The sequence below is a fragment of the Rhagoletis zephyria genome, unplaced genomic scaffold, assembly GCF_001687245.7.
Source record: "Rhagoletis zephyria isolate East Lansing unplaced genomic scaffold, Rhagoletis_zephyria_1.1 Rzeph_scaffold_00353, whole genome shotgun sequence".
NCBI classification, from domain to species: Eukaryota; Metazoa; Arthropoda; class Insecta; order Diptera; family Tephritidae; genus Rhagoletis; species Rhagoletis zephyria.
In genome coordinates, this window is record NW_016157437.1 from 49,501 (window position 1) to 72,846 (window position 23,346).

At 36.4% G+C, this 23,346-nt stretch overlaps 1 protein-coding gene across 11 annotated transcripts; it reads left to right on the forward strand.

Moving 5' to 3' along the window:
• The first annotated feature begins 561 nt into the window (after positions 1 to 561).
• On the forward strand, positions 562 to 19,624 carry LOC108359178 (nuclear pore complex protein Nup153-like). 11 transcript variants are annotated; one of them, XM_017610898.1, is made up of 9 exons: positions 562 to 767; positions 1,409 to 1,567; positions 1,773 to 2,168; positions 2,234 to 2,517; positions 4,746 to 5,200; positions 6,468 to 10,681; positions 10,742 to 10,846; positions 11,269 to 11,340; positions 17,785 to 19,624. In XM_017610898.1, exons 2-9 carry the CDS (start codon positions 1,439 to 1,441, stop codon positions 18,790 to 18,792), a joined length of 6,663 nt encoding a protein of 2,220 aa, XP_017466387.1. In that variant the 5' UTR covers positions 562 to 767; positions 1,409 to 1,438; the 3' UTR covers positions 18,793 to 19,624. The 11 variants fall into 11 exon arrangements, with proteins under 11 accessions (XP_017466387.1, XP_017466389.1, XP_017466391.1 ...); XM_017610900.1 differs by lacking the exon at positions 562 to 767 and having other exon boundaries at positions 1,166 to 1,567; positions 6,468 to 8,528; positions 8,562 to 10,681; XM_017610902.1 differs by lacking the exon at positions 562 to 767 and adding an exon at positions 17,147 to 17,211 and having other exon boundaries at positions 1,166 to 1,567; positions 17,785 to 17,954.
• Positions 19,625 to 23,346: the final 3,722 nt, after the last annotated feature.

Genomic DNA, 23,346 nt, shown 5'->3' on the forward strand with positions numbered 1-23,346 from the left:
CGGGGAAGAACTTGAAAGCAAGTTGCAATACACAACAGCTGATCACAGTTAGTCTGTTCCCGTACTTTGGGATTTCGTCAAGAAATAGCCACTAAGATTTTACTGCAGGTATTACAAATATGTGTGCGAGAACGAGGCGAGAATTTTAAGTTGTTGCCTTGACGATGTAGAATTGTTTTGGCGATGACGTCATATTCACGTTACTCTCCCGAATTTCACATCAATCAGCGCAATCTTGTATACTATCGGCCGTGGCAAGGCTCGAACCCCCTTCAAACAGGTGAAGACGGCTGGTAAAATATCGCCAAACGAAGAGGCAAGATTTTGAAGCACGTGAAGACGGCCAGTTAACTTGCCAAATTTTTCGTAGGCCTTTATTTTCTAAAACAACGAGAATTTGCCCCGAAAGTGTCACGCATCATCTGCTACAAATGCAGATTCATTTAATCATGGACAATTGTCCAAACGTAATTTTTTATTGTTAGCGGTTTACTGCAACTCTGTGTTGACAGCGCCATTAAATTTCGTTAAAAAACTTACCGAATCGTTTAATTTGCACGACGAGCTTGATAGGTCGTTGCTTGTTCGTTAATTCTCGTTCGTTCGTTCTCACGCGTTTCTTCACATCGTTGTTTCTTTCATCGTGGTCTGCGAAAAGTGTGAAAAATATATTTTTCAGTGAATCTTCTGGCTTATAAATTATTGTAAAATTTTCAGCTCTAACTTAACCAAATACACAAGTTCCAAGTGAGCGATTTTTCGAATGTGTAAGTGGAAAATATGAATAAAAGTAAATGATAATTTCGCACTGATTGAAATGAATTAATGGCTAAAGTCGATTGTGATTGACAGCCACAACGTTAAAAACGACAGAGGGAAAATTCGGTTGGAATGTGCTTGAGAAAAAGAGAAAAATAGTAGTAAGCTAATAAGTCGTATGTGTGAGCGAGTGAGAAAGCAAGCTTTGGTGACAGAGAAAGAGTGGAAGTAACGTGCCGCAGGAGCAGCGCTGTCGTCGGAGGCGACTCGAGGCCATGAAAGCCAAAATTTTTTAGTTCAGTACGGACTGATTATAATAAAAAACTTTCGTTCTGAGAATTGTGCACTTTTTTTTATTATCAAATCATTTAAAAAGTAAGCGTGAAGTCATAGTCAAANTAGTACGGACTGATTATAATAAAAAACTTTCGTTCTGAGAATTGTGCACTTTTTTTATTATCAAATCATTTAAAAAGTAAGCGTGAAGTCATAGTCAAATACATTGATCTCAGGTGATCAATGCAATAAGGCGTACAATTTTTTTGACTTACGCTACTTGAGGGTATTTGTGTGAATCGAGTTGAATGCATGTGTATGTTAATGCATTGGAATCGTGGCTTCTGCAAACATATTTTTTAATCAAAAATAGTGGACTCCCGCTGTTGTAAGTGTCCTAACAATGTCAACGGAACACGATGCTAATCGCAACGTTGGGGGAAGGAACGAAATAACGCTGCAAACTATGAAAACTGACGGCAGCAATGATGACGATGACACCTTTGAGGATCTCGCGGGCTCAGCAGATAATGTGAGTACAGTACATACACCAAATACGATGAAATTTGTGTTTGTTCAAATATGTTTTTTCTTGTATTTATTCAAGTCTTTCCATGTACATGTTATTTGCATGGTAGCTTATTACTGTAGAGTTTTCTTTCAAATATAAAATTCCTTGACAAAATTTAGACTTATCACGTTCTAATAAAACAACAATGCTGTCACTGTCCTTTCAGTCTATTATAGGAAAAGTTAAATCACGAGTGTCTAGCATAATACCTAGCCGTTTTTCTAAATGGTTTTCACCATCGACACGAAATAATGATTCCTTAAATGGAAGCTTCACTGTAGGTACAGCACGCCGTCGTCGACGTTTAGAGAGCGATGACGATGATGAATATGTTGATGACGGTAATATTAACGAAGATGGAGCGCATTCCCTCGGCGGGTATAAAGAAAACTCGACAAGCGATAAAGTCAATAAGGATTCAGATGAAGACGAAAGCGACAACAATAGCGAAGACGGTTCGCCAAAAGATCCCAATCTGTCAACTCTGAGGACGCATCGCTCAAACAGGTCATCGGGGTTTTTTAATCAACCACCTAGTAAACGATCACGTATTAGTTACGATGTAAGGAATATAGTAGCCGCTATCTTTCTACATTGAATTATCTTTTTTTTTATTTAATTATATAGAGCTCAAACGTTAATCAACAGTCCTTAATAGCTTCTACTCCTGCGGTTGGCGTCTGTCGTCGAAACATCAATAGCCATTCAACTTCTTTAGTAGAAGATGCTATAAGTAAACCTCCAAATTCGTCCTCGTATTTTCTGGAGCCTAATACGTATAATCAAAAGAATGTGGATGAACCGGTAACATATGGCTTTATTTCAGGCCAAGTCACGGATGGCAAACCACAGGAAAACTATGCGAATAGGAAGATTTCTAATGAAAAACATTTGGATAACATTGCTATAAGGTATTTATTAGCCATCTTCTTTTTTACTTCAGACCATCCCTATATGGATAAAGTCTTACGCAAAAAAAATCTTGCCTTTAGAATTTTGTATTTTATTAAAAAATCATATTTATTATGAACCACACATCTTTGCTGGCCGCCTTCTACAAGCCTTCCTCATTTTCCTTCTGTAATGGGACACCAGCTTTCAAGACAACGCAAAACTTTAAAAAGTTCAGAAATATAATATGTGTATCAATCATGATAAAAATATAGTAAGGTAGAACCGCTGAGAGTTACTTTTAAAATTCTTGCCCTTTCCAAACAATTTAATTTTTAAATTTACTCACAGACTCACACACACATTTTCATTTTCAATCTCAAGCAACAACAATTTCGAACAATTTCAATTTTTTATTTTCAATTTTATATGATTTTAAAATGTTGGCAAACTTCAAAAAAAAAATCATGGCCGACGAATTGAGAGAACGGTTTTACCTTACCATGTTTTTATCATGGTATCAATAACATTAAGGTCAAAACTTTTCATTTCTAAAAAGCATGGAATTTATTGGCATCTTCCGAACAGGTCCCAATTACTGGTTAGGAAAATTTATTATTTTGAATTGATGGTAACGATATACGGAGCTCCATATTTTATTTTTTTAACCGACTTCGTAAAAAGGAGAAGGTTGTACCCCGTAGCGAATGTTATGCATTAGTCACTTAAGTGTCTTGTACGGAAAAGTTACGTCTTAAATGGCTTTGGGCTACGTTTACATGGAAGTCGTTCATGACTTTTTTATATAATTGGTAATTTCGTCGTTGATGTCTTTGATAGGAGTACACCTGCATGACATTGTCACCAGTGTTATTGGCAGCTATATGTCGTTTAGGATTCACAGCATGTCACCGGTGACCATTTTCGCTACTGGGTAAATTCGTCGGAATGTATTTTTATTTTTTTCTATGTATGCATGTATGTTACCGCATAACTTTGGACGACGTCAGTCGATGTCGGAAAGGTAGGGTTTCACAGGTGGTCCCATATTAATTTGATTTAGATCCGGTCATTGGATCATGAAAAAATTAACGGTACTCCTAAATTTGTATATGAGAATTGAAGTCGGTTGTGTTTTTTGCTTAAAAATACTTGTATACTGCATTTATTTTTTACAGTCCGTTATACATATATTGTAATGAAGATTTGTAACTAAAAATTAACACCCAAATTCAAAAAAAAATAAATAAGACTTTAACTGCTTTATAAATCGAAAATTTCTATGAAAATGTTACCTTATAAAGCTTTTAAAACCTTATTATTTATGAATAAAGCCATAAATTTAAATTTAAAAACACCCGGGTTCAAGCCCTGGCCAAAGCAACTTCGCAAAATAATATTGAAAAAAGGTTTTTTCTTAACAGCGGTCGTCCCTTGGCAAGCAATGGCAAACCTTCGAGTGTATTTCTGCCATGAAAAACAGCTTCTCGTAAAAATACAATCGCCGTTCGGAGTCGGCGTAAAACTGTAGGGGTCCCTCCGCTTTATGTGACAACATCAAGGCGCACGCCACAAATCGGAGGAGAAGCTCGGCCCAACACTAACAAATTTTAACCATTTGGTTTTGTTTCGCATGTTAAATTATGGGAACAGTTTATTCACACGGAATTAGTGATAGGGTTGAATATGTAACAACTAGTTCGAAATAATAGATTTCGATAGGAGTTTAGTTTTGGATATAATAAAAAGGGAACTTATAAGGACTAATTATTAAAAGTTATCAGTTTTATCAGAAATCGCACTCCATGTTGAATGTAGAGTAGAAGTGTATTTGATTTTTCTGTGGCCTTGTGGTTCATCAAAATTTTGAATTAATTTGGATAACCCTTTTTCACACGAAGTTTTGTTTTTAGTGTCTATAATTGAAAAACATTTAAACCTGATTTAGTTTTAAGAAAAGTGTCAAAAATTTATAAAGTTAAAATGTGTATGATTATATAGTAAACGGAATTCAGGTGAAAAATATCAATGGAATATTTTTTAAAAACGAATCAGCTCAGTAGCAAAAATTGGATTTATGCCTAAACCTTTATTGTGTACCGCTGCGTTCTTAATTAGAGGAGCATGTCTCAATTCCTGACCAAGAACTGTTACTTCACTATTTCCTGATATAATTTTCGGTTATATATCTGTAGTTTAGGGCTAATTGTCAATCATTCAACTATTTTTTATATTTTTTACTTTATAGCGCAAGACGTACGTTACATCTACCCTCAACGTCTCAGGCGTCTAAGGATCGTGCTCTGTCAATGGATTTTTCCACTTTTCAACGGCAATCAGTTGTGGGTAACAGAGATATAAATAATTTATCTGTGGAACACCCTTCAATGAGTGCTTCGGCAACCATTATTGAGGAAGAAGTCTATGAAAGAGATGAAGAAGAAGCTCTATTCAGCCAAGAGAGGAATCTTCAGCTAGATGAAAAATCGCGCTTCAACTTAAATGGAAATACTAAGCCATTTACATGTAGTAAAAAACAGAAATTTAATGGCACGGATGATGCCGAGGGTAGCAATGCAGATGCCGATTCTGTCTCCGAAAGTAGTGAAGGGTGCATAGGCAATATATCTGAATTACCCAACAACATAAATGTGGGACAACGTAAAACAGGTTTATTTAATATGTCTAATCTAAACTATCAAAATGGAAAAAAGAGTCGAACTTCGTCATTTGGAAATGGCATAAATTTTTATTCGCATTTAGAAGGGCGTAAATCCCTATTTTCTAGGGGGGCGAATACTGGTGATTCAACAAATGCCCTGAATAACTCAACATTATCACTGACATCGCTGAACAGACGTCAATTCAACGCTTCAATCTATGGCAGCACATCGGCGTTGAGTGACAGTAGATTGTTAAACACATTTTCGCCTTTCTACAAAGGGAAAACTACATATGGCGGTGCTGCGGCCTACAAAAAATATAGCGGTGCGACCGGGGCAAGCAGGATTTGCAATCTAACACCAACAATTATACGTCCCACATCGAGCTTATCGACACTCTCATCCTCAAATAACTCAATTGCCGCAAATAGCGGTGGAACAAACGCAATTGGCAACAATGGATCCGAAAACACTTCAGCTATTTCCAGTACTGCTAAGCGAATATTGGATTTAATAAATGATTTTGCTACTCCCTTGAGTGAAGCTAAGAAAATGGCCAACACAAACGTTAAAGCGCATACACAACTTCTAACCCAAGCTAAATCACGTTTAAACGAAAACGACCTTCAGGCCTCGCGTGCGATACGACTATCGCAAGTGCGTACACCCTACGCACGACCCGCCGTAACCCTTCAGCCAACAATCAGAAATTCAACTTTGCTACCACCTGTAAAAGAATTGCAAGTACCTTCAATGTCGCAGTTATTACAGATGAAAAAGATGCAAAGTACTACCGAACGATCCCGACAAATAGCTATGCAAAGTAGTTCACTTACCACGAGTGCTATTGTCGGAGGCGAGGAATATACACTACCCATGGCGAATGAAAATTATATAGCTAATAAGGATGATTCTGAAACTCGACACCAACAGCCGCACACAAATAAAATTAAAAGCAAAGGGCGAAGCTCTGCCCGTATTACTGCTTCAAAGAACCAAGCTACCAATCTTGAAGCTGGTGAGTCACCACCACCAGTTAACTTGCCCAATATAACATTTCCGCTTATGCAATCTGTGCCAAAATTTGACATAGCTATTCCTAACCCACGAACCGTTGCACCGAAAGCAATTAACAAGCCCGACTACTCAAACTCTGAAATCATGTCTAAATCAAAGTATGCTGGCGAAGGAATGCCGACCATCAGTAATAGTAACAGCAGTAACATTTTCGCCAACAAAACTTCGTTTAATTTTAATACAGACAGTCAAAAATTATCCACCTCTGAGCCCTTAAANGAACTATCAAAATGGAAAAAAGAGTCGAACTTCGTCATTTGGAAATGGCATAAATTTTTATTCGCATTTAGAAGGGCGCAAATCCCTATTTTCTAGGGGGGCGAATACTGGTGATTCAACAAATGCCCTAAATAACTCAACATTATCACTGACATCTCTGAACAGACGTCAATTCAACGCTTCAATCTATGGCAGCACATCGGCGTTGAGTGACAGTAGATTGTTAAACACATTTTCGCCTTTCTACAAAGGGAAAACTACATATGGCGGTGCTGCGGCCTACAAAAAATATAGCGGTGCGACCGGGGCAAGCAGGATTTGCAATCTAACACCAACAATTATACGTCCCACATCGAGCTTATCGACACTCTCATCCTCAAATAACTCAATTGCCGCAAATAGCGGTGGAACAAACGCAATTGGCAACAATGGATCCGAAAACACTTCAGCTATTTCCAGTACTGCTAAGCGAATATTGGATTTAATAAATGATTTTGCTACTCCCTTGAGTGAAGCTAAGAAAATGGCCAACACAAACGTTAAAGCGCATACACAACTTCTAACCCAAGCTAAATCACGTTTAAACGAAAACGACCTTCAGGCCTCGCGTGCGATACGACTATCGCAAGTGCGTACACCCTACGCACGACCCGCCGTAACCCTTCAGCCAACAATCAGAAATTCAACTTTACTACCACCTGTAAAAGAATTGCAAGTACCTTCAATGTCGCAGTTATTACAGATGAAAAAGATGCAAAGTACTACCGAACGATCCCGACAAATAGCTATGCAAAGTAGTTCACTTACCACGAGTGCTATTGTCGGAGGCGAGGAATATACACTACCCATGGCGAATGAAAATTATATAGCTAATAAGGATGATTCTGAAACTCGACACCAACAGCCGCACACAAATAAAATTAAAAGCAAAGGGCGAAGCTCTGCCCGTATTACTGCTTCAAAGAACCAAGCTACCAATCTTGAAGCTGGTGAGTCACCACCACCAGTTAACTTGCCCAATATAACATTTCCGCTTATGCAATCTGTGCCAAAATTTGACATAGCTATTCCTAACCCACGAACCGTTGCACCGAAAGCAATTAACAAGCCCGACTACTCAAACTCTGAAATCATGTCTAAATCAAAGTATGCTGGCGAAGGAATGCCGACCATCAGTAATAGTAACAGCAGTAACATTTTCGCCAACAAAACTTCGTTTAATTTTAATACAGACAGTCAAAAATTATCCACCTCTGAGCCCTTAAAGAACACTGCGGGCGGCAATTCGAATGAAACGAATAAGAAATCAGTCGCTACAGATAAATTGAATTTCAAGTTTTCTGCGCCACTTACTTTCGCATGCGTTAACCCTAATGCTTCTACACAACAAAATATCAATTTGAGTAAAAACTATAAATTTAGTCCACCCACTGCAGTGTGCTCTAGAGACTTAGATGTTGATGGCTCATCACCTACTCAACGTAAAGTACAAAGTGGTAACAATGTGACTCCGCAACTAAGAAGTGGAAGTGTTCTGGACGCACTAAAGTTACCCCTAGCCATACCATCAACACCGAAAGAAAATGCAACGACCAAAAAAGGCACTGAGGAACATGCTGGTTTTGGTGATGAATTTAAGAAGGCTTCTAGCAACAAATGGGAATGCCAAACATGTTTAATTCCCAATGAGAACAATGTAGATAAATGCGCCGCATGCGAGATGCCGCGCATTAAATCAGTACCCACACCGCAGACTGTAATCCCAGTTTTGGCAACAGCTATTGCCAGCGGCTCTTCAAACTTTGGCACACAGTTTAAAAAATCCTCCGATCAATGGGATTGTGATGTTTGTATGATACGAAATAAACAACAGGTTGATAAGTGTGTTGCCTGTGAGACACCACGTAAAGGCGCGACACCGTCTACCGATTTGGCGGAAAGTAATGGGAAGTCAAACTCATTCGGTGAGGCTTTTAAGCCGAAAGCCAACACGTGGGAGTGCCCCACTTGCCTTATAAATAACAAAAACGACTGCAACGAGTGCGTTGCTTGCCAGACGGAAAATCCAAAAAGCCGTAGCGACGGCAAAGGCAAGTGTCCAACAGTCATCACAAAAAATACACCATTTAAATTTGGTTTCAGCACTGTTGATAGCACGGCTTTATCAAAGCCAAATGCTCCACCTGACATTGGTTTCAAATCCCTGGCGGCAGCCCAAATGTCTGCCAAGTGGGAATGCGATGCATGTATGACACGCAATGACGCAGCACGCAACAAATGTGTCTGCTGTGAACAAGCAAAGCCAGGTATCACAACGCCAGACGTTCCTTCTAACGGGCCTAAGTTCACTTTTGGTACAGCCGCGTCATCAAAGTTCACATTTGGCTTCGGCTCCAGTGCGAATGGAACATCGTCTGCCGGATCGGGTATTGTGACGACCTCAGTAGCCCCATCGAATCAAAAGACTGAAGGAGGAAATACTAAAGGTTTAGAGTTTGACAGTTCTACCACTGTAATTGCGTCTTCGAGGGCTTCTGATTTTAGCTTTGGCATAAAAACAACACCTGTTTCTGTTGAAAAGGAAGTTACTAGCCAAGGCAGCCAAGGCAAAGATGTCGCAGATAATGGAAACAATTCTATAAAAGAACTGTCTGAAATAAAAACTAGTGCATTTAAATTTGGTACGCCCACAACTTCGGTTAGCAAAAATTTGGTTACAACTAAATCACCCGTAAATTTTAAGTTTGGCGTACCTGCCAGTGTTGGTGCGGCAACAACAGCTTCTACAGCGGCTACAGTTAAATTCAGTTTAGCTACTGCCGACGCTGTTGTTAAAGACGGTTCAACGAAATCAACAGAACCCACTAAAGCCGCGCCAAGCGGATCAACTACTACTGGAGGATTCGTATTTGGTAATGCAACATCGCAATCATCAACCAATAGTTTTTCATTCGCCAAACCAGCAAATACAACTTCTGTGGAAACAAAGACCACGTTAACAACACCATTTTCTTTTGGTGTGGCTACGTCCACACCAACTCCAGCTCAATCATCAACTACAACAACGTCGACCGCCACAGTTAAGCCATTGTTTAGTTTTGGCAGCAATACTACCTCGACCTCAGCAGCAACATCCACATCTGCGCCAGCTCCTACCACAATTACTAGCTCTTCGGTTTCGGCCTTTACAAACTGTGCAGGAGGCTTCAGTTTCGGTAGCAGCATCACAGGTAATGCCACAGCTTCTCAAACCGCCAAACCGGCTTTTGGTGGCAGCTTCGCCACAGTGGAGCCGTCTGCAGTTGCATCCGTGCCTGGTACAGCAATTCCCACATTATCAGCTTCGTCCACCAATGTTTTTGGCACATTAGGTGTAGCACCCTCTTCGGCTAAGACAACTACTACCTCAGCCATACCGATTTTAGCATCCACAGCAGCTGTTGCGCCACCAGCATCCAATGTAAATCCTTTTGGCACGATAAGCCACGGAGTCAGTGGCGAGTCCAAACCCACTGCGTCCGCCACTATGATTTTCGGAAATGCTGGCAGCAAAACGCCAGCCACTGCACAAGCTGCACCTGCGCCATTTGTTTTCGGTTCATCAGCATCCAATCCCACAATGCAAGGGACAGCGAGTACCACATCTGCAAGCGGTAACAAAGTTGCACCGACATCAAGCTGGCAAAAGAGTGGATTCACTTTCGGTGTGTCCAATGTTAACGCTACAACAACATCGAATACAACTGATGCGCCAAAACCTGTATTTGGCAGCTTCGGATCCAATCCTGAGGCACCTACTGCAACTGCTTCATCAGCTGCAACGGTTATGGGTGCTGGTAGTACGGTTTTTGGCGGCTTGAGCGCAAGCAACACAGCAACTATCCCGACCGCTACCTTTGGCAGTGTGGCAGCTAATACTTTAGCAGCCAGCCAAGGAACTGTGTTCGGCGCTAGCGCTGCGACATCCTCATCGGCCACACAGTCAACACAAAATCTTTTCGGTGCGGTGCCGGCAGCACCATCCGGTTTTGGTGCGCCACCATCGTTTGGAAGTGCCAGCAGCAGTGCGGCCAATAACACACCGAACTTTGGCGCTGCCAGTCCAGCTACGTTCGGAAGCTTCGGCGCGGCGGCATCGAGCACAAGTGGCGACGGTGCATCCGCACCGAAGAAATCCGAACCGGCCTTCAATTTTGGCGGCAATACTTCACAAATCGCATCAAGTGTAAGCTGTTTTAAACCTTTTAATTTCATGAACATTTAATATTTATTGCTTATATTATAGGGAGGATTCAATTTTGGGCAGCAAGCAAGCGCAATCGCAAAACCAGCGTTCAATTTCACCGCTTCAAATGCACCGACATTCAACTTCACCGGTTCGAGCAGTGATGTAAGTACGATAGCAAATTAGTGTTTGCCTCTTACATTGTTATGCATAGATGATTTGTAGTGTACATAAGAGGTGATTAGTGTTCTTTAAAGTACTAGTAGTATTTCTACTACTAACTACTACTATACATATGTATATGTAATGTGTGTGCGTGTGTGCATAGAAGTACTAACTATATATATGTTATTAATTTGTAGTCATACATTTATTATTAGTAGATAAATATTATCCTGTAGAAGTATTTTAATTATTCTTTATTCTTTTTTACTCCAATTCTGTATGTAATTCTTGCATTCTCTTTGAACTGTGATCTATGCGTTCATAATCGTCTGCTATAACGGATGTCTTCAAATTGAACTGTGTGAATGATTGTTGTGTGCTTTGTTGATTTAACTTGATATTTCGGACGATGCCATGAATAGCAGGCAGCGAAACCCTTCCAATTTGGAGCAACACCAGCGCCGCTTTTTAATTTTAGTGGTGGGGCCGTGGAGGTAAAGTAGCACATGAGTTTTGGTATATCTCACATTTTGATTAATATGTTTCATACTTTTGCTTCAAAAAAAAAAAAAAAAATTACTTGCAAACTACATATTTCACTATTTCATACCTACATTTCAGTCAAAGAAGAACATTGCTTCTGAATTCGTTTCTAGGCAGCATGGGTCAGTTGATTTTTATTACAGTAGAACTTCAAGCAGTTGTCATTAGGAAATAGACGAATAACAGAAATACGGATAACAGACTGCTACAAAAGAACATAAAGTAGAAATACATAGGAAGTTATGTATATTTTCTGGTAGGTATTTTCGAGTAAACCCAGAATCGAAAAATATGAAATTTGCCAAAAACCCCCCCAAAATGAGGATTTACCGTTAGAAACCGATTCTTCGTACCTTTGCGCACTTATAGGCCTGTGGCTTAGTATATTATGAACGTAGTTTCGGTTTATTGCCGGGTTTAAAAAGAAGAAACTTGGGCCTTTCGAACATTATATATATGCGAATAAAGAAACCTTAAGAGATCTGTGTGTATTTACCCAGCAAACACATTTTTTTTTTTACTTTTTTCACCTTTTTTCAATCTTGGTGAGGTTTTTACGCACTATTTTAAAGAAAATCATACTAAGTCCTAAATTGATTGTAAAACCAAATTTAATAGCGAAAAACTTGTGTTTATTTTCAGAAATCTTTTGAAAGTTTACTGAGTTATTAAACTTTTTATAAAAACGAAATTTTTGCAAACATATTATTTTGGACTATACTACTCAAAAATGTTTTCTTGACCGTTTGTTTTTTTTTTGTAATCTAGCATCATCAGTTTCTCCATGTAGAATATTCTGAAATTATTTTTATACCCAAGCGCACTTGTGCACAAGGGTATTATAACTTTGCTCACATAACGGTTGTTTGTAAGAGTCAAAACGAATCGAGATAGATATAGACAAATGTATACATAAATTATCATAATGAAATAATAAATCGATTAAGCGGTGACTGTCTGTGTACACGATAACACGAGTAAAAATTGAGATATCCAAACGACACTTGGTATGTGTTCCTCTTTTCAGCGTAGGACGAATGGTATGGAAAATGAGCAAAATCGGACAAAATTTTTACGCTCAATGGTAAGAATTGAGAGTTCTCAGTTGAGAGTTGTGGGATGTAGGCAAGTGCAAGAGACGCTGTGAAAATCTTTTTAAAGGTCGCCGGCAAAAGCTCAACACCTTTAAGTACAATAATAAAATTATAGTTTAAAAAACTAAAACCTTCCTATTATAATTGCCATTCGTACTGTCATCAGGTATGTAACTTGAGAATAGAAATCACTGCATCTTTTAGGCGCATCAATATTACATAGTTACATCCCGAGCTAATAAAGGGAAGGTAATAGATAGGATGCTAAGGATAAAACTCAATAGCATATCTTATGGCATCTTCATTCGCCACAGTTCTGGCAACAAACCAGTTGTACTTTAACACAGGGGTTCTCTATTTATGTGTTAGTGACAATCGAAAAGTTTTTTACGTGTATTGAAGTTTCGGGCATTCAAGTTTTGCAGGGATGTTATATGTGAACGATGCACAAAAAAGGTCCTAACGATATGTTTACGCAGATCACTTTAATTCGGCCCTGAAATTAGGACGTCAGGTCACTCTAAATGAAGGCAATGCACTTTCTTCCGATTTTTGAAAATAAACACTCGTTTTACTCGCTATTAACTTTAATTTTACAATCAATTTAAAACTAGTATGATTTTGGTTTATATTAAAGTCTGTTAAAACCTCACCAAAATTTAAAAAAGGCGAAAAAAAGTAAAAAAATTTATTAATTTTATGAGTAAATACACACAGATCTCTTAAGGTTTCTTTATTCATATATCGTTCGAAAGGCTCAAGTTTCTTCTTTTTAAATCCGTCTATAAACCGAAACTCGGTTCATAATGAACTAAGCTACAGGATTATAAGTGCAGTACGAAAACCCGGTTTTTAACGTTAACTCAAGATTTTGGGGGTGTTGGGCAAATTTCCTATTTCGATTCTTGTTTTACTTGGAAAAGACCTACCAGAAAATATTCAAACCTCCCAGGTATTTTGTAGTGTCGCACAGTGTAATCTAAGTTCCACCGCAAAAACTGTTAATTTTTAAATGTTCGTTTTGCTTGTATCACTTGTTTTCAACATTAATAAAAGGCAATTATTAGTTCTTTATAATCAATCATTTAACTAAGATGAGAGCCATATGCTAACACATTAAACGTTGTTCATCCGCATTCTAAGAAAATTCGTAGACAATTTGGGTTTAATGCAAATTAATTAGGTGTTAAATCAAAAGAAAAAGCGAACATTCCGATGCGTTATTATATCTAGGTATCGCAAATAATAATTATTTACAAAAAATCATACTAGAGGTATTCTCGAAGTCTTGCACGTTGCTCGGATTGCATGAAATGCAAAAATACTACCCCCAAAATTGCATTTGGTAGCAAGCAGCGAAATGCTGTATCAAATATGTAAAATAAGATCCCGCCAAAAAAAAAATCCAGTGATCGAAATGAGGAGAATGAGTGAAATGTGTAGCAATTCCAACAACAAAACAGGGTCGCATTTATCTTGCTATGCTTTTTTGCAAAATATGTGCATGGGTTTAGACGTTGTCGTTGCATACTTTACAGCGATGGGAAATGTTGTTTACCATGTATATTTTGTTGTTGTGTTTGCAAGTTTTGTAATTGCAATCTGTCTGTGCTACGTGCAACGGCTTTGCAAGATTTCGAAAATACCTCTACGAAAAAATTAATGCGGCTTACATAAGTTGTACACCACCAACCACCAATCAGTGTTGCTCGGGCTACCTTTAGCTGGACTTATTCGTGTATACCTTTCATAAAGATGAAGGTGAAATGGTATTATAACTTTGGTCTGGTGTGTAACTACAAAACTAATAAGTGATAAAAAGCCATATAAAAATTTTCAGAACGACGAACTTATTTTTGATTGCATGGAACGGATGGGAATGGACAAACAAAACTCGGGTATGTTTTTAAGTCGATATGGGCAAATTGGATTTACTTCTGTACAAACCCAATCTGGTAGGGCTTACCACGATACAATGCAAATAAAATAGAAATATAATGTTGAAAATGTTACTGTATTACCACAATGGCCTTTAATTACTAGCTTTTATTTAGTTTCATCTGTCCCGGTATCTGTAATCAAGTCTTGCAATAAATTTTTAACCAACTTTCCGGTGAGATGGAGACGAAACTTCAAACGTTGCCCAGAACCCGATGAGAGTGCAATATGAAGAATGCATTAATCCGCTAAGTAACGCTGTAGTCGAGATATTTGGAAAACCATATTCAGAACGTACATATATTACTTACATGAAAATCCCACAAAAAATGTTTGTTTGTAGGGGGGGCTGGCGTCGAAGCATTTCGAAAAAATTATGTTATAAAATAGTCAAGGCTTTTGTTACTAAAACATAAATGCAAATGGTAAATATAATTACTGAAGAGAACACTCGCATTAAGCTTTTTTTTTTAACTTAATAAAAGCCTTGGCTTATTTCATTTACTTTGGAGCGCATGCATGCTAAATAAAAGTTTATTTTACATTATTTTATTTACTCCAATAATTAGTTCACATCTTGTATGAAAGACTACAGCTATTTTTCTTAAGTTCTGAATGTGGCATCAGTTAAAACAACCTATCTTCAACAATATTGATATGTGTAGCATTGTATGAGAAATTATTTTATTAAAACAACTTAATTAGAGTTTTTTGAGTTATTCAATTTATTTAAAAATCCTAACTTCACTTTGGGCCGATTTCATAATAAGATTATAGAATACTTTAAAATTTACAATTTATTTGGCTGATCGATTTCATAAAGCCACTTTAAAGTTAAAGGTGCCCATAAAGACTCTTTAGTTAAATACCCAAAATGGAAATTTAATTGACATAAAGGTCCCTTTGGTAAGAAAAAATAGTATGTCATTTTCGTAGCGTAATTACATATGTATTTATGACAATCAGCTAATGCAATTTTGCCGAGAACAGCAATGCCAACTTTGTTATTTTCATTTAAATGAACCTTTTGTTATATTATTCAATTGCCATTGTATTAAAGTACATTTAAATTACAATTTAACTAAAAGGAAACTTTTGTAAAAGGACCTTATAAGTGGTTCATTATGAAATTGGACCTTGGGTTTTTTTTTTTTTTTGCTAAGCTTAATTAATTTTTTCGACCAAATTCATCAAGTAACCAAATGGTTTTTTTTTGGCCGCCAACGATTTTCTAATTTTTCCCACTCACAAATACCCTGATTATAGAAGGTTTTAGCCAGTATTTACCTATTATAAAATCCGTATTAACCCAATAGTCGCGATTTAAAGAAAAAATCTATTTTTCTTCATTCATTCAAATTTTGAGTTAGGCTACTTTAATTGAACGGCACAGATACATACTGTTACGCCCAAAATTGAGCGTACGGCTCTTTTTCTTAATTTTTGTACACAGTATCATTCGTGGATTTACATGGAGTTTGCCAAAAAATAAGCCATATTTTAATACAAAATTAACATGTAAAGCATTGCGACTATTAGCAAAAAAGAGCCGTACGCTCAATTTTGGGAGTAACTGTATTTACACATACATACATATACGTACATGCTCAAAATATTCATAAAACGCATTCAAAGCTCGTCATTGAATTAGAAACTGCTTGACTAAATAGTTTATATTTTGCTTATTTGGACTGTTCTGGTTTTAGTTTTTATTGGCATGCAGCACGACATTTTTCTGATTTTTAAAACTTAATATGCATTTAACACCAATTTCATGTGGTCAAGTGTCAAGAGCAATGTTAACATTAGTTGCGTTCCAGATGCTTCACGATATTCACGATTTGTAGGAACAGCTGTTTTCTCCATTAATAAACCTTATGGAAGGTGGTCACCTGGAACGACTTCCTGTAAAAACCTGCAAATCGTGAAGCATCTGGAACGCAACTATTATCAACTGATATCCGTAGAAATTATTTAAAATATTACGTTTAGTGTCAATATCGCATAAATTGAGTTTCGTAAAGGCGGTGAACATGGAACACACCTAGTATTGTAAATAATCATGCATAAATTCTCATTAATTTTTTCTCATTTATCTAATGCAAATAACATTGTATGGGCGCTAAAACATAATGAAAAAACGCCGAGACAGGTAAACTTGATTTTGGGTCGTAGATTACGGATATAGGTGTTTCTATATCACGACAGAGATACATAGTTTCATTTTAAATTCAAACGGACAAAATTTAAAAACAACAGGGTTTTTGTAAATTTTTTTCTTTTACAAAAAAAAAAAAGCTGCCAACAAAGAAAATCAATGGTTAAATAAAGTTGTGAATGATCAAATAAAATGCGCAATCATTTTTTGCATGAAATATATATGTATAAGAAGGAAAGAACGTTTGAAATTTTTCCCTTTAATAATGCAAATTGACTTGGGAAAATTACCTGATCTAGAGAAAAACGATATACATATGCGTAATCTATGACCCAAAATTAAGTTCACATGTTTCGATTTTCCCTACAGACTCACATACTATGTTACGTCATATTCATCATTCCTAACAGCTGGTTTTTTTTTGGTCTTTTCATTAGAACACGTCCATAAAAACATTCGTGGTACTATTAGTTTTTTTTTTCAAAATTATTATTTTTTTTTATAGGAGTATGTAAGTGAAAATGTAAAAAATAAGTAAGTAAAAATAGATTTGACTTTTTTTTGCAGGCCACTCCGAATGCACCTTTCCAATTTAATGCAGGTACTGCACCTGTCTCAAGCAATATATTTGCGTAAGTATAGCAGTGAAACTGTTTTCGAAAAAAACAAATGAAATGATTAGAAAAGAAAAATGTTAACTGCTGCTTCAGGAAAGAAAGTGTTTGTACGGCATTAAAAATTCAATCTTGCTATGTAACATTTATGTAGCTACATACATACATACATACATACATACTTGCATCCACTAACTATTTACTAATTTTGTTTTGTTTCGTGCATTTGAAATCATTGTGTGATGGCGAAGTTTTGTTCTTGCATTGATTTGTGCTTTTTTGTCGATTGTCTGTGTGTAATTAATTTGAAATCTTTTTTTGTTTTAATTTGTTCAAATCATACATACACTACTATCTATCACTCGTGTAAGTCTTCATTAAAAGTGTAAATATACATATCTCATACTTAAAATACTTAAAAAGTATAGTTTTTCTTCCATCAAAAATACACATTCCAAATCAATGCTTTCCAACAAAAACAATTTGGAAAAGAGCTAAAATCCTTGAGCAGAAGTTGAACATTCTCGTTTTTAAAATCAAGATGATAGTTTATAAAACAAAATACGTTGTTTTCAATTTTTAAATCAACAGGCCAACACCATCAGCGCCAAACGCACCGGGTGCCATGCAGGCACGACGAAAGATCCGGCAACCGACAAGACGTCTTACACCACGGTAGAGCAATTTATAGCAGCGGACGCCTCTAAAGGCGTGGACCAACAACAAACTAAACTGACGGGACAACTACAATGGTCAAGACAGAGGAACATCAAAGACAACAATAACAGCAACATTAAAATTCCCACTAGCGCGTGGAACGACGATTGTCACGCAGCAAAATTAAACTACGATGACAGTGGAAACAGCAGCAGCAATAGCAAAGCCCAAAACGAATTAGGAAAATCGCTATTAAATAGTGGAACAAGAGCGGCTAGTGGCCACAAAGATAACCGTGGCTACAACCCGGCCATAAAATCTCAAGTGACTCCAAACAAATATAAATACATACGTATGCCGAACAGCACCGGCACTCAAAATACTTACAATACTGCAATATTCGCTAGAAAAAGCAACACAATTTCAGAGAAACCTAAAATATTGTGTAAAAGTGGCAGTATGAATGAAATTTCCGTTCATCAGAAGTCTGGAATGCGATTAGTTAAACGTAGTATTCGCATTCGGCAGAAATTTAATAAAGGTAAAGCGGAATGTGAAGTACCACAAAGCTCAAGCGTTGAAATGCAAGCTCTGGTCACACCAAATCTATATCGCAAAGTTAATTTAAAAAATGGTAAATCGGTGGCAATAACGACCCAAAAGCCTCGTCATACCACGTTGCAGTTGCCATCACAATCGCCATCGGAAGGAATTAGTCAGTATCGTTTGGAGCGTAGCCAGCAAGACAACACAGAGCTGAATCCATTGCATAGTCATTTAGTTGAATCCTTGGCAAAGAAAACTGAGCATTCAATAGATAGTCGAAAAGCGCGCTACTCCTTTGTTATCACCACGGCCAATAGAGCCACTATTGCTACAGATGATGCTATTGACTATGTTCCCAGTCCGACTGTGGCCACAAGAGCTGTTTCGCACAAATGATAATGCGGTCCCGGATGCGAAGTAATTTTGTTACCAACTATTAAAAACATAATTTTCAAAGTGCGGGTATATGACAGAAGTAACGTGACAGGTTCCATTATTATTGATTTCTACGGGTTAATTTAACCAATTTACTATTTTTAAGAGCTCTACTATTGTATAAAAAAAAGAATTAAAAAACAAAAGATATAACAGATAATAACGAGGTTATAATAGGTAAAAGAAGAAATTAGAAAATAAAGAACATCAGAATCAAGAGAAAATGAATTTTGCAACGCAATTACATTAATGTAAAGAACTTGTATACTCCTACTGCACAATTAGCAAGAAGGAAAAAGGAGGGACTAAATCCCGGGAGGGTGATGAATACAATTCGGTGATGTCGAAAGTAATACGTTAAACATGCTTTACAAGATTTTAAACGTACATTTTGATAATAAACACTTTTTAATTCACAGGCCCTGAGAGGTATAAAAAAAAACTATTGCATCCTAAATCCTGTGCTTATTTTAATCTTGTTTAAAAAAAAATAAAAAATTACGTATTCGTCCCCGATATTAAAATAAAGGATAAGAACGAACCCCTTTCTACATTTAAAACTGAAAATATTTCTCACAACGACTATTTACATGCATTATATTTTGTTATATTTTTTAAGAAAAATATTCGTTCCATCATTAATAGTGTTAACAAAATTATAAATCGTAGTTTAATTGAATTATTTCAACTTTGTTTTGTACTAGAAGTCAACATTAATCCACGGAAAACCGCTGAGGTTTCACAATTATACAATAAATTGCTGTACATACATACATATAGTATTTGTTAGATATATTTTTTTAATTGGCCTCATTTTTATAGGAATCGGGCATGGAGTTTCAATCGACTACTCACAGCGTTATACATACAACGTAAATAACTAATTATCTTATCTTGTTTGCAGTTAAGCCTCTAAAAAAAACTTACTTAAACCACAGCTGAAAATGGCATTTTTTTAGTGGTTTCTAAATATTTTTACTTATCATCCGGATTGATTAACTGTGTGAATCGTTGCGCTATCGTATCGAGAGTCAAAATTTTTGAATACATTTCAAGATTACAGAAATTAATAAAAAATAATCTGGAGAAATCTGACATTCGCTGTTTGCTTTTCAGAAAATTAATGCATATATTTTATATTTATAGACTTTTATTCATGTACAAGGTGGCGAAAAATTAATCTAATTTTGTTTTTCAATAACTTTTACTAAGGCGGAATTTCTTTATTTATTCTGGACGTTTGGAAAAACTTTTTGTTTATATTAGAAACGCAGCCTTAATAAACAAAAATCTGGAAATTTTTGTTTGGACCTTCCGTATCGTCTACAAACAAGTCAAGTAGTTGTAGAAGAATGAACGACTAAAAACTGTTCGCAGTCGTTTATTGAACGGGAAATCGACATTCCGAATACCATGGAAAAGCGATAATCGAATAATAGTCGTTTATCTACCACTAGTCGACACTCGCATTAATGGTGTAGGTGTATTCGTATGAAGTAAGTTACATGAACAAGCTGACGGTGACGGTGCCGCATAAATTAGGTCAACTCTCAACTTTGCTTACGCGATCGCGTCAAATGACAAGTGTTCAGTGCTTTGTTTACATGTTTGAACGTAAATTTTTCAATGAAAATCTTAATATTTATGGAAAAACGAAATGTAAAAAATAATGCAGGAAGCCCTAATAGAAGTGAAAAAGTAAAATGTATATTTTGCGGCATAAATGTAGAATACCTACAATTATCAAATTAAAAAAAATCATATTGGGATCGATGGAGATCATTGAGGTGAGCGTAACGATATATATATTTTTTTTTGGGAAACAACAACTACAACAATTATTAAAGGTCAAAGTTCAAATTAAGCATTTTTTTAAATTAATATTTCTCGAAAACCTCTTGAAGGATTTGGAAAATTTTGATGTCATTTGATAGAGAATTTAATTCTCTTTAATTTGATATACAGTATCGGTCATATCTAAGTGATATTGTGTGCCACTTATGTTTATTTATTTATTTTTAGACAAATCCCATATAAACCCAAGATTAATAATTTGTAGAAAACTACAAAAAAGTGCAACAAATTTGCGCCTAAATTTCAAACTTTTTTCTCGGAGTACATAGTTTTTTAGCTCCTATTTTAGTACGATAATGTGCAAATTTCAAGTAGCTACGAATTACAGTTAATTTTTGAGAATTTGTTTTGTCGCATTGGCTTCCATATAATGAATAAACTCAATTTATTCGTATATGGAAGAAATCCGCAACACCTTGATCGATCGATAGTGGCTCTGGGTAGTATCGGAAATTGTCGGTAGTGTAATCTATCGATAGTTTTCCAACTCTATCCCCGAGGAATACTTTTCCAACATGAACCAAAAAGACAAGATCACGCGGGCTGGAGACTAGCCCGTTAGAATCGCATTTAGGAAAAAAGTTGGGCGACTTTGACATTAGCCGTTTATTTACATTTCTTCGTTGTTTACAATTTGGTGGTGGCTTTTTACTGCAATTTTCTTCATTTTCGCTTGTGACAACGTGTGTACACATAAGATAAAGAATAATTTAACACAACGGCATGATTTATAGAAGAATTTGCATAATAAAAATGATTTTTCATGCGTTCAACAATTTCGCGGTTTTCTCCGTTCTCTTCGTTGTTTACTTCTTACAACAAAGATGGCGTCGAGATTTCGGCAGCTAGAAAATAACTTTTTTCGTTCTTTCCTTCCCGCGTGATCTTGTGTCTTTCGTTCATGACTTTTCCAAGGCGTATTCAACAATACAATTTAATACACCTTGACTTTTGGGTTGTTTGCAGCGTTTTCGTTTAGCGCGCACGGCAACACTTACTGCGAAGAATTTCGTCTCATGATTAGAAAAATATTTTGAGGATAATAAATTATACAGAGACCCAAAATAATTATTATTCTAATATTTGAGATCAAAAACGTCGCCTTGTTTTAAGGGAAATTTTTTTTTTGTATAATAATTATTCACGGAAAGTATCTTTTCTCGTCTCGCGGGACGATTATTTTCAGATAGAAATTATTCACGTCTATCATAATAATTTTATGGGTTTCGTCTCTCGGGACGTTTATTTCAAGACGAAAATTATTTACGTCTTCTCATAATAATTATGTGGGTCTTTTATTTTTTTCCCGTCTCGTGAGGAAATCAAAACATTACAAAAATTTATGGCATCCAGAGTTCATCAAAGGAAATCGGTTCGCGTGATAAAGAGATGAAACAGTGCAATTTGTATAATAATGTTGTAACTTAAATATTAATTAAAAATCCTATTTACATTATAGCTACGCCACTGTTTGTGTGAATACCCCCATTTTTAATTTGTCCCATTTCTTATTTTATTCACTTGGGGTGTTCACAGTTCGTTCCAAATAGTGTCTGAAAATGTAGACGTCTACATTTTGAGACATCTTTAGCATCAAACTGTGAGCACCCCTTTCTAGCAGTCGTCGCAAAATCGTCTCAAAACTTTGCTGGTGTTGCCAGACATTTCCTCTTTGCGTGCATTTTTTATATATCGCCTTTCGATTTTGTTTCTGAAAAATTGTAATTATTTAACTTAATTACCAATTCCTAATATTTGTTATTTCTTTTCCTTGATTTGTTTCTTTTCATCAGAAATTGCGCTCAAATTAAATGCAAATACAGAAAACGTGCCCAATAAATAAAAAAAATGTGATTAGTATTGCCATAATGCAACCCTGCTGCGAGGTTGCAAAATGTAGACGCGTAAAAAACATACCTTTGAGTGTGACAAAATGTAGACGGCGTCGTTTTCCAATTTTGTATGGGAAACAACAACGCCACAGATTTTACGGTTAGAAAACGTCTTAAAATGTAGACGTCTACATTTTGAGACACTATTTGGAACGAACTGTGAACACCCCAACTATTTGGAACGAACTGTGAACACCCCAGCTGTTTTAGCGAACATTTGCGGACTTGATTTTGACGTTACAAATTACGGGAGGATGGTAGCACTATGAGCAGTGTTGCTTTTCTTTCGAAAGTAAAATTTCCCAGTACAAATAACATTTTAACTGCAACAATTTTGAATATAAACTTCCAAGGATTGTAATACTTTCTAAATAAGAACTTAATTTGAAAGTAAATAAATAATAACTTAGATTAAACCTCTTATTTGAATGGTTGTTTAGTATTCAGCAGTGTTATCAAATCACATGAGATAGGTGAAAATACACCACCCAAGCGGATTGTCAAACATACTTCAAATCTACTTTTCCCATTTCGAAATTCGAGCTCCCTTATTTTCATTTTGACGCAGTTCAATGTTGATCCACTTCATTTTTATAATTGTACAAAACAAAAGAAACACGTTTGAAATGAAGTGGTGGTTTGTCATGATCATTGTTTAGGTCACTGTATGTTTCTGGTTTTGTTTAGTGGGATTTAGATTTTTTCTAGCGATTTTTTACACGAAAGAGTTGGCAGCACTGCTCTTAAACGTTAAAAGCAACACTTCCAT

What these genes read in the sequence shown, in the direction of transcription:
- LOC108359178 (XM_017610898.1), top strand. Translation starts at nt 1,439, where the DNA reads ATGTCAACGGAACACGATGCTAATCGCAACGTTGGGGGAAGGAACGAA. An exon ending in TTGGATAACATTGCTATAAG is followed by an intron (nt 2,518 to 4,745) that starts GTATTTATTAGC and finishes TTTACTTTATAG; the next exon opens with CGCAAGACGTACGTTACATC. An exon ending in CTTCACAAATCGCATCAAGT is followed by an intron (nt 10,682 to 10,741) that starts GTAAGCTGTTTT and finishes CTTATATTATAG; the next exon opens with GGAGGATTCAATTTTGGGCA.